Below are 12,447 nucleotides of genomic sequence, written 5' to 3'. Positions count from 1 at the left end.
TGTACAAAGAATATGCTTTTGTTCTATTATAAACCGCATCATCAGTTTTCCATGGTACCAGGAAAAGAAAGTTTAACATGAACTAATTTCGTAAATGGTAGTCTAGCATTACCAGCAAGCCCAACCCAGCAGCAGGGAGCTAGAACAGCACATACACCCTCAGGCCTCCATGGCATCTGGAATACATTTGTAGATGTATTTTGAGAGGTGTCCGGAAGAGGGAGCCTGAGCGCTGCACAGGACCTGCCAGGCCCTACACACTAGCCTGAATGGGCACTAACCTACAAAAGAGAAGTCTCGCGTTTGTTTTTCTGTCAAAAGAGGTTTTAGAATGAGTTTATTAAAGAGGATTATGCTTAGGATATGCATAAAGGAAATGATTTCCAATACCAAGTTTCAGAAATTTACTGTCAATTTTTAAATCTGAGAATTCTGATGCTCCCTTTAAACTTAAATTGCGTGATTTAGATTGTTGTTGTTGTGTGCCAAGTCAAGTCTAACTTATGACACAGTCCCACTTCTCCATCTCACTGGCGGCGAGTCAACAGTGACTCACAGCGAGCCCACAGGGCAAGGCAGAGTGCATGGTAGTTTGGAACTGCTGACGTTGCAGTTAGCAGCCCAACATATAACCATAGCTCCTAAACCGCCCCATAGCGTTTCCTAAATTCTAATCCATAGGGGAGCAGATTGCCAAATCGAGCCTCCTTCAGAGCAGCTGGGTGGGTTTGAACTGTTACCCTTTCAGTTGGCAGTGGGAGAGTATTTAACTACAATGACATCGGATCTCTTGATTTGCCTTCTACTCCACAATAACCATTACAAATACAAAGTGGTTTCGAAGGGAAGTAAGCAGTAAAAGAGCAAAGAATAAAATTAAAACATGAAAATGAAATCAGCAAAATGTTTAAGAATCAGGTTTTTTCCCCCCTCGATTGTTTTGCTTTAAAATATGGTAGCAGTAGCTCTTGATGTGTTTACAAAATGCATAGTTATAAATGAGAATATAGTAAAACCATTACGATGTTGCCTGGATCATGCTCTAAATTGCCTGCAGATCTGAAACGAGGCAACGCAGTATCTCTCCTTTGAAAACCTAAAGTATCTGTCCCTTGAGATCCAAGACAGAATGCACAGGACTCCGGCTATTCATGACGAGGCCAGCTTCCAATGGAATCCTGTACAGGTGACGGAGACAAATTGCTCTGTGCAGTTCTCATTTGGACCGGGTTTGATTTCGCTAGAGGCTCTCATGGCTATCCAATTGGTACAAGGTTCTGCAACTACAGAACCATAAGTCATAACCCATGTGTAGTCATCTATAACAATCGAGACTCTAAACCCTCATGTTAGAATCTTTTTAGCTCCTAAATTTTCTGACGCTCTGGCCCAAAGGTTACAGTAGAAACTTTAAATCACTGCTGAGGATAAAAATGGAGAATGCACATATTCTGCTCACTACTCAAGTGATAACTTTACCAATGTATCAGAGAAAAATATACATATATATCTGATTGGATTCATTTAGAAGAAAAAAAAATCCTTCAAAATTTTAAATTATAAAAGACTCAAGCTTTTTTCCAGACAATCAAGAGTCAGTATTTTATTTTTTCCAGTTAAATAAAGTTTCTCTAACATATGTTCTTTTTTGAATCATGAGTACTTAGGAAAAAGTTAACAAATTATGAAGCATAAAATTAAGAAAACCATTTCAGGAATACTATATAAACACAGAAAAGAAGTTCTGTTTTAATAAGAGAAAAGAAGGTAGAAAATTTGTTTTCAGAAGCTGAAGAAGTTATTTACTTCAGCTCACTAATGAAATAATCCTAGTCACGTCACTAAAAGAATAAATGCTTCGTGTAGAAATAATCAAAAATTTAAAACATTACTTTTCTTTCAAGAAAATAAACGATCAATCTTGTACAATTTGTTACTAATAAGTTGAAACATTTGCTATTTTTTCCTCCAACAACAGTGAATTTTGTTTTGGATTAAACAAACTGCCGCTTTTGCTAACCTACAGACCTGGAAGAGCTTCTGCACAGCTCGGAAACGTTCTCCGAACAACTTACAAGGACTTCAGGGCAGCCTAGAAGATGCTTACCCCACCTAGAATGCCAGTAAGACTTCCAGGAAGCCTTATCATGCAGCAGTCAAATCCTTTCAACTCCAGCAGGGCCAGTTTTCCTATTTTAAATGCAAATAGCGTCAATATTTGTTTAACAGACTCTCTACAACATAAAGGGCAGAAGAGACCTTCTGAAAAGACGCCTGCAGATGTGGAACCAGGTGAATGCATTTACTATATTTCTCATCTTTCCAGCCCCAAGCGGTACGCTTTTCTCACCGTCTACAATGGACGAACGAAGGCTGATCTGTTGCCTCCAGACTTTCAGAAGGGCTGCAGACTTCCTTACCACCCTTAAACACCTTTGAACATACTTTCCTGTGCACAGCGGGCCCTTGTCCTGTGCTATGGCCCGACCACCCACTGTTGCTTGTTGACGAAACATGCAGGCCTGGAGCCTCCACAGACACAAGCAGGGCAGAATTCCTTTCAAGCACACCACACACGTGAATTTCAATGCCAAAACTGGGGGGCAGAATTACAAATTCCTCCCAACTTAGGCCTGTGTCAACAGATAAACAGGCTCTTTTTGATCTTATGATTCTATATATATTTACTACTTTGATAAGGACATTTCCTAAATTTAAAGAGAAGAATTTAATCCAAGTGAAAGGCCAGGGGATCCTGTTATTACAGTCATGAAAATCCCACTCCCCCTCTCAGGGAGTTAGGATTGGCCTTAGCATGTTTCAGACAACATTGCTGGTGTGTATTTTACATCATTCAAGACAATACTTGAGAAACAAATATATTTTATATGTTAAAATACATATTGAACTTTAAGAATTATTTATTGGCTATACTGGCTTTTTTACACACAAGTCTCATTTATTTATAATAAGCTGGGTATGTGAATAACCAAAATTACCCATATATTAAAGTATATTTTTAGAAGTTACAAATAGGTTTAAGTAAAGAAAACAGGAGTGGAATATATAAGTACTGGAATTCTTACACAAATGACATAATACCAAATTAAAATATTTGTAATAAGCAGTATTTTAGAATTACCAATTAATGCTAACATTCAGTGTGTGCTTGACATTCATTGTCAAACAATCTTTCTATGAAGGAGAGGCGATATGGTTTAGATGTGAAATGGTTCCCAGTTACAAGAAAGATTCTTCCAGATGTACAGTAAGCCAAGTCAACAGAAAAGAACCAGCTGCTAGGATAACAAATTCAAAAGGTCCTTCTGACATGAGCCTTGCTGGTCTCTGATGTAACAGTGATAGATCACTCATTGTTAGGTGAACAGAACCAAGGATAAAATCGAGCAAACAAGTGCAGAGACCTTAATCCAGCTCTTTCTTAAGACGTTCAACAGCTGGTACGTTACAGTACAGGATTTACAAATTAATGCTAGGCAATTCCGAAAGCAAATAAAATTGTCAAGACCCAGTTAGCTGACTTTTAAAAAACTGAGTATTTTTGCGAGTATTAATTTCTAGTCTTCATTTTAACTTGGAGGATAAAGCTGTGTTTTCATCGTAGACGAAAACATACAGCAGACAGTTCTGCAGCCATTATGCCCAAGACTGCTGACCTGCTTGCATTCTAGTAATTAAAACGGATACAATTCTCTACTACTTATAAATAATAGTGACGATTTCTAAAGGTTTGCACTTCAAATCTAATTCATGCCATACTGAGTACTGCTTGGGTTTTATTCTTTTCCAGAAAAGGGAAAAAAAGAAAAAATACTGTGTTGGAAGGGAGTTTTCTGATTATAATAATAAACTGGTATTTTCCTCTACTTTTTTCTCATGAACCTACTTTCCTATATCCTTTCAGGTTGATAAGAGGTAACTAAAATCTCATTGTATCATCGAAAGCCAATGTTAAAAGTACTTGGTAGCCACAAGACACAAAAGGACCAGTGTCCCAGGAGAGCTAGCCTCCTGGAGGGGGCCCGAACCAACTGCCTGCGGGTTCAGTGAGCTGTGTGGGAAAGCAGTTAGCTCCAAGGTGGAGAGACAGAAATCAAATTAATGTCTATATAAGCAGTGTCTCCTGGGGTGCCTTTCACTTTTTTTCTTTGTTTCTCTTTAAAGGAACCTTAATTTTTCTGGATTAATATTATGATAAACATTCAGAAGAGGAAAGCATGTTTTTAATCTATAGGCAGTAGACAAGCACCATTTCAAAAAAATCTTTTCTGGTAATAACTCTAAAACAAAATGCATTTTATTAAGAGACTCAACATAACAACACATTGTCTTTTAAACTACCATTCTAACCAGAGAAATGTTTCTATAGATTCCCCAGAAACCTGAAGGGCTCAGACAGTTTTCTACTCCAGGTGGCATCTAGTAGTACCCAGCACGCTGGGCCCAACCTGGCATTATTGCAATACCAGAATTACATTTCTAACGCACAAGCGATATAAACTACATACAAAGTGGCATTACTTGCATTCAAAATTTTTCAATCATGTACATTGTAATGACATAATTTAGGCACATATTTTATAAGCTTGAGTGGAAAACATGACCTTTTTATATCTTAAGCCTAAACAAACATTTTTCTTTCTTTCAGCAAGTAATTCATCTACGAGTCTCCTGGATGTTTAAAATGGTTAGGAGGCAGCTTGTACACAGTCTACTCCTAACACTTCTATAACTGACCCAGGCCCGCTGAGATGATTCCGAGTAAATGCTTCGGGTGACATCCCAGCTCGAAATTTTCAGAGAGGACTTGGGATACACTGCAATGTAATCCCGTATGTCACGGCACTAGTTCATAGAAGCTTTTGCTTATTGAACCTATTTCCCCTATTCGAAATGTCGTTTGGGAAGTCCTAACTCAGGACGTATCTGAAAGAAGGGACAAACGACTCCACGAGCAGACTGGCACCTTGGCCTTTGAGTTATTGGATACGGCCAGCACATACTTCAAGAGTTAAACTCAAACTCCTTTTCAGAACAAAGGAAAAAACACCTTTGAAGACCACCTTTAAAGGTCCTGGTAGAGAATGTCAGCAGGGGGTGAACCAAAGGCTTTTCCTGACAGGAAAAGCTGAAGCCATAGTCTAATTTTGGACCTGTTTCACAGGAATTTTAAGGGACACTTCATATACGGTGTTCATAAAAGCACGTTGTGTGCAACAGTTCAGGGCATGCGGCCACCTGGAATAAAAGGGTGACAGAAGCAAAGCCGTTTGCCATTTGAGGAAAGCCAAAGAAACAGAACAAATGTCCATGGGTAGTTAAGATGTCCAGAGGAGTTTTCAAAATGTTAATCTTAGTTTTATTCCTGTTTATCATCTTTCTATGCCCTGAGAAATGTACAAGGTCAAAACTAGGCTACAGAGGTAGGCTATAGGAGAGGAGTCCGGTTATTTGGGGATAAATGACACAATGTTGAAGGTGCAATGGGACCCCCTCAGTTCTGTGTCCTCGTGTTTAGACTCTGAGGTGTACCACCTGCGAGTGTCCGTGAAGATTCAGACAATAAAAACTGGAATCCAGAGAAAAAACGAATGCTGTGCTCCTAAGAATACCAACCTTATGTATGGCCCGCCTCCACAGCCAAACGCCGCACCCACAAAAGACCCATTGTGGAGAGTGGAGAACGGCCACTTCTTATGTAGGACCGTCTCAGAAAACCTATCACCGTCTTTGCTTGTGAAATTCTCGCTGAAGACCACAAGACTAAATACAATTAACATTTTTTCCCCAAGCCACCAAGTAAAGACATTTTAAAAAATATTTATATGTTAATTAGATTTTTTAGATTCTTGCATTAAAACCAGCTTTACTTAAAAAGACACCAGAAACTCTTTTCCTGTCTGAAATATTTATATTCTGTCCATTTAAAATTTTATTTTAGTTCATGGAACTGTTTCAGTCCGTAGCCATTGTTCTGTCCAGGGGTTTATTTAAACAACTCTTAACTATTTCTTCAGGGTTAATGGTAGTTGGAGCGCAGAACTCCTTACAACTCAGTCTTTAGATTCAGAAGACAAGTGTGCACTTTGGAAAAATTCCTGAGAATACCTGAAGAAAAACAATGAAGATTTACAAGGAAGTGGCAGGGGATAAATGGAGGTTTTGTCATTTTAGGGTAGTTGGTGTCTAAGTAATTTCGCTCGGCCTATTTGTCACTTTTTCAAATGCCAATAATTACATCCAGCCACCAGTGGAAAAATACAATCCGTGCAAGCAGACCAGTAAGTGTGCCACGCAAACAAGGGCGTTCTCGGCCAGTGCGCACAAAGGACCCAGATTGCAAAGTGGATACCGGGGGCATTAGTCCAACAGAAGCACTCAGGCTATTACATCACCCTTTGAACATCAGCATGTTTGGGATTCTCCAAAATAAAATCATAAAAACAGTTTCTTACCTGAACTCAGAAAAACCTCGCAATCTTCCATCTAAAAGTCTCCTATATGTTAGTTTTGTCTGTCTCTGTTATTGATTTTAGTATTGTCACTGCTAAGGAGCCATGGTAGCACAGTAGGTTAACTGTTGGGCTGCTAGCCACCAGGCCAACAGTTCAACCCCACCAGCCGTTCCATGGGAGAAAGACGAGGCAGACGACTTCAGTTAAGATGTACAGTCTCAGAAGTCCTCAGGAGCGGTCCTGTATGGTCATGTCAGAATCAACTGGTCAGCAGTGGGTATTATAACTAATAATGAAAGAGGGCACAGTTTCAGCATGTTCTTCTGAATGTCAAGTGAAAATTAAATTATAACATCTATATATGGAACTAATGAGCTTAAGAAATATGTCGTGTAGTGTCATGAAATTTACAGAGTAAGTTCAAAGAGCTGTGAAGGATGTTTTCACTTCTTAATCACAAAAGAACAATTGAAGAAAGTACCTTTAAGTACAGCTCACGACTGCTCAGTGGCTGTATTGAATATCTACTGATGACTTTACAGGTGATGCGCCAGGTCTAGGGCATGCTCCCACCGAGGGGTACTCACGTGGAGACAGGAACGCCTGAGGGCAGCAGAGGAGCCCGTCTGGAAGAGGGTGTGTTTACATGGATGCCCCAGAAAGTGTCCGATGTTTAGGTACCAAATGCTGCCAGAATGGATATGGCAACAAGACGCATCAACATTTCTGGAACTTTTCCAATTCCAAATAGTCTATATGCTGTCTTCATAAACTGCACAATGTCCCAGATTTTCAAATAGTTTCATCATTCAATTATATATTCAGATCGTCTCTTGTAAGCATAAGTAGAAACATTCTTTGACAGACCATGGATACTGTTTATGTCTGGAGAATATCACCACATTTGGGGTGGGGGTGGGGGGGAGAGTGGCATTTATATGACACCCACTAAGTATCTAGAATACTTTCTCTCTGTGATACTATATCTAGATAATTCATGCTCATCATTTAGGTTTAATAGAAATATCAGGAAACGTCCATGGACACCCTGCCCCCACCCCATAAAAAATAAAAACAAAACAAAATTCACTGCCATTAAGTTGACAACGCCTACTAACTCTATAGGGCAGACCAGAACTGCTCCTTTAGGTGTCTGAGATTTCTGAGCCTGACAGGAGCAGACAGCCTTAGCCTGGTCCTGTATAACTCAGCTGGTGAGTTCAACTGCTGATCTCATGGGTCAGCAGATCAATGCATATAGCTCACTGTGCCACCATGGTTCCTTCCCACTAGGTTGGGTTATATACTTACATTTCAAAGTACTGGTCCAATTATAATTAATTGGGTGGATGATTTTATAAAGATGTGTCTTCCCACTATACCACAGGCTCCAGCAGGTCAGAGGCTGCATTAGCCCTGCTCCGCACTGTGCTTGCAGCATGGGGATCAGGGAAGGGGAAGCATCACAAAGCACCAGTGCCTGCACTCCACTCCCAGAGACCCTACTGCGGATGGCGGGGGGGACAATAATTGGTAGCTTTTAAAAACACCCATAGGGTTCAACTGTCCAGTTATGGGTGGAGATCTCTAGTACGATAGGCTAGAAAATTAGTGCAGAGAGAAGTGAAGGCAGTCTGCACATGCTATGCTTAGTCATCTTTCCCAAAGACCACAGGCGATTCTATACAAGGGGTTTCAAAAAGTTTGTGGGGAAATGCACATTTCTTTAATTCGATGTTTCCGCGAGCATTCAGGAGTTGTCATTTCCTCCAGCTAAAAGTTTCGCGTAACTAACGGCATTAGGAAACATTTTGATGTGGCATTAAAAAGGAGGTATTAAAAAAAAAAAGAAAAATAAAATAAAAAGCTTAGTACCATTAAAAAAAAAAGGAGGTATTTGGGTTCTCCTAAATATCAAGAATTGAAAGGAACTGAATCAGGGCAGGAAAGTGCTCAACCCGCAGCACCCTCAATCACGGCAAGCCCGTGTTACACGTGGACTATTGTGACCCCTCCGTGCCTTCATCCTGCTCCGCCACCTGACTGAAGCCTTTCAGAAACGTCACACGTATCACGATGCCTCATGTTATATCCTCTGCATGGGATCTCAGGCCACTAAGACAGCATTTTCCAAGGCCACTCACAAGTGGACTTGGGGCTACTTCTAAAGAGCACCACCAGCCAGCTTACTTTTCATCTGAAAAACCCCAGTGGCCGCTCCTTGCCTCTGTGGTTGTGCTGACAGTACACACTACCTTGTAGCTCCCTCTGGCTGTCATCCCTCCTGCGTCTCCTTTGCAGGTGTCCCGTCTTACAGCAACCCCTTCGGTGTTCCTCAGGTTTCTGTTCTAGTTGTTTTTAATCTCCTGGAGTGAATGTGTCCATTCCTAGGGGTCACAACCAGACCGCCGTCTCTTTGAGCCAACTACCTAGTGGATAGCTTCACTTGTGGGGTAGAAAACATACAATCAACCTGTCCCCCAAGAGGTGAAAATAAATCATTTTTCTCTCTTCTGCATCCTAAGTCAATGGTCCCACCATCCTAACGCACTGCCCAAGTCACACATATTGAACTGTCCTGTTCCCGTCTTCCTCTTTTAACCAGTCCCCGAGTAGGATACGAAGTCTACGCCATCTACTCCTGCACATTTCCACCACCAACCCATGCCACGTGCCGGCAGGATCACACCGGCCTCTTGGTCGCCAGTTTCACTGTCTCCAGCCCTCTCTTTGAAATCCATTTACCAAATGGAAGCTAGAGTGGTCCTTGAAAAGTCAGTCTCAGTGGCTTCCCCTGGTTAAAATCCTTCGATGGTTGCCCCATTAGCCTCTGGATCAGAATGATCTCCCCAAACTGGCTACCAGAGTCCTTAAGCTGGCCCTAGTTAACTCGGGCCTGGACTCACCACTTTGATCACTCTCTGAGCTCCGGACCCACAGAAGAAGTCATCGTACTTCCGGTTGCTTCAAGCCTGTGTGCGTAGTCTCTCTCTCCCCTGCAATGGTCTTGAACTCTTGCCTTCCTCTTCCCTTGATGTCTGGCTAACTTAGATATTCTCCAGATCTTAAAATAGATGTCATTTCCTGCAGATTCCAGAATAGTGCCCAGCTGGCCTCAAAGCTCAGCACCAGATGCCTTCCTAACTACCACCACATCAGGCTGTTCGCTTCCAGTCTTTGATAGTCACACACTGCATTCCAGTAGCCACCTTACCTGTCTCCATCCACCACTGTTCCCCATGTCTCTTGTGAGTAAGGCCCTTTTGGGGTATGCCCAGCTGTGTCCCTAGAACCCAACAGTGAGTGGCTGGAACATGAGATGTGTTCAATACATTCAAATGCAGAACTTGATACACCTGCATCTTGACGCAACTGAGATTTCTTTCTTCAAATGTGCTCAGGCCCTTTGCCCTGTTGGGACTCCGCTCTCTTTCCCCGGCTGTGTGGCAGGCTACTCTCCATTCTTCCAGCCCCTACTCACACATGGCCATCTCTGGAACACTTTCCCAAACCGGTCCCCCGATGCATTCTCCTCAATTAGTCTCCTTCATATCACTTATCCCGGTTTTTATTTTGTCGGTTCAGTGTTTTACCTCTTTCCCACTACAGACTAAACCCATGAGAGCCAGGGCCATGTCTGTGTTAGTCACCACTGTTTAACTTGACATGCTGCTTGCTATGTAGCAGGGACTCATGATATATTAAAGTAATGAAAGAATAACCTCAACAACTAATAACATCTCCACATCCACGTTGCCTCCCCCAAACTTAGTCATTCCCAAATTTTCTCAATATTGCTACTCACCATGGCCACAAAACAAAGCAACCAAACTCAGAGCCGAGTCAATTCTGTCTCATGCCGACCCTATTGCACAGGGTAGGGCTGCACCTGGGATTTTGAGACTAACTCTTTATGGTACAGCAAGCGGCATTGGTGTCTTCAAACTGCTGATCTTGGGGAGTGCAGTCCAATGCACGACCACTAGGCCACCATAGGCATAGATGTCTCAAGAGTATCTGCTCTTCCCTGTTCTGTTGGACACTTGTAGGCATAATACTAGAGAGTGGGAGGGGCTTGGGGGGGGCACAGGTACAGAGATCAGGTAAGCATTCCCTTAATCATTAAACTTTACCAACAGTTGATAAAGTGAGAGTAAAGACTAGCATGATAAACAAAGAGAAGCTGCCTTGCCTTTTAGGTCTTTTACATAGCCCTCCTTGCAACTGTGCATGAGCTGAAGGATCCACTTGTGTTGGGCTCCAATACACTGCCAAGCAGGGTCACCAGGAGCATGAAGGTCAGACAGATACCTGAAAAAGAAGTCCAAGGACGACAGCTATATATATTTTTAAAAAGCTAAGAGGAAGAGCTAGGATATTTCAAAATCTTGAAGTGAAAAAGAAAAGCTGCAATTAGTAAAGCATTTATCAATAGTAGTCTGGTATTCAATTCTCAATGAAATATATTCAGATTTCTTGCCATGTAATTAATAAATAATAATGAACAAAAAGGCAATGGGCTTTCTAGAAAGACCAAGGAGACTTGCAATAGTCCTACCTCCTCAACGTGAACCTCCTTTCGAGCTAGTGCACCGCGTTTTCCCTTGCAATCACCGTATAAGACACAGGTGGGAGCTGGCGAAGGACACTTGGAATGTTTGGGTTTGTTTTCAATTTCAGCCCTTTTGGTTTGGTTTCATTTCACTTGCCTGTCTGGGATGAAATAAGGGAGCCAGTGCTGTTGAATAAGTGTTGGGCGGCTAACCCCAAGATCAGCAGTTCAAACCCACCAGCCATTCTGCGGGAGAACGATAAGGCTGACTGCTCCAGCAAAGACTTACAGCCTCAGAAACAGTAAGGGGCAGTTCTACTTTGTTCTATAAGCTGAGGCCAATCAACTTGATGGCAGTGGGTTTGGGTTTTTTGGTTTAGTATGAAATAAGGCCAGTAGATGGCAGTATGACTCTGTTTCCCCATAATGGTCTAGCTGAAGGCAAATGAAACTTAAAAGTTAAACCAAATCCCTGGCAATCCTATAGGACATAGCAGAGCAAAACCCCATAGGGTTTTTAAGGTTATAACTTTTTACAGGCTCTGTCTTCAGTAGAGACACTGGTGAAGTGACGATCCACCAGACTTTAGTTAGCAGCACAATGTTCAACAACGGTGTCACCAGTGTTCCTTAACTGAAACTTATGGTCCCTAATCAACATGAAGTGATCTGGTTACAACACACTTAATCTGTAAAATCTGAACTTTAATTTAGGACTGTTTGAGAAAAACAGTGATCTAGAAACTATAGCATAGATAGGCATAATTCCTCATTTTAAAATAATTCTTAAAATAATCACTGTGTACATAAATAACTCAAACCAAATAAACAATTAAAATACACTTTCATTGAAAAAAAATCCTGTCCAATATTTAAGATTTGGCCCTGATCCTAGAAAACTATGTAAACATAACCAGCTAAATCCAATTAAATCCATATCAAAAGTATGTCCAGATGAACTTATTGTCTTAAAATGATTCTCAAACAATAATCTCTCCATTGTCTTGAGTTAAAGATTTTTGTCCCATGAGAAAGTTTAATGAATGGTTCCAAGCTATGGCCGCTACGCAAATATGAATTACTCAGGGATTTACCCAATTCTTCTCATCCACGTTGCTCCAATAATGAAAATACCATTATTTGTAGACATTTGAATTAGTGCTAATTATAGAAAAAACACATCCCTTTTGTAATACATTAGCCACCAGGAGAGTATTGAGAAGAAACCCTTCACAGGCCAGTCCTGGAGGAAGCCGGTCTTTGGAGGAAAGCTGAGCCCCCGATGGGCCTACTGTGTGTGCAGCACGGCTCAGACTGCACAGGGGCGTGTGGCTCCTTGCTCTGGTCCCAGAGACAGCCTGCTGACTTTTTGCAAACAGGTAGTGTTTCCAGTTGAGAAAGTGACAAATCAAACCAGAG

The 12,447-nt window shown here is 41.5% G+C and overlaps 1 protein-coding gene across 1 annotated transcript in view; it reads right to left on the bottom strand.

Annotated features, from left to right (window-relative positions):
- EXOC2 (exocyst complex component 2) overlaps nt 1–12,447 on the bottom strand; it is a 235,661-nt gene that overhangs the window by 134,182 nt on the left and 89,032 nt on the right. The window contains exon 11 of the mRNA XM_004712158.2: nt 10,669–10,787. Coding sequence (XP_004712215.1) covers nt 10,669–10,787 — 119 coding nt within the window. The remainder of the gene's footprint in view (nt 1–10,668; nt 10,788–12,447) is intronic.

Source organism: Echinops telfairi, unplaced genomic scaffold (assembly GCF_000313985.2).
Source record: "Echinops telfairi isolate 266 unplaced genomic scaffold, ASM31398v2 ScPeMD7_7424;HRSCAF=8462, whole genome shotgun sequence".
Classification (NCBI taxonomy): domain Eukaryota; kingdom Metazoa; phylum Chordata; class Mammalia; order Afrosoricida; family Tenrecidae; genus Echinops; species Echinops telfairi.
This window is presented reverse-complemented; position numbering and strand designations above follow the sequence as displayed.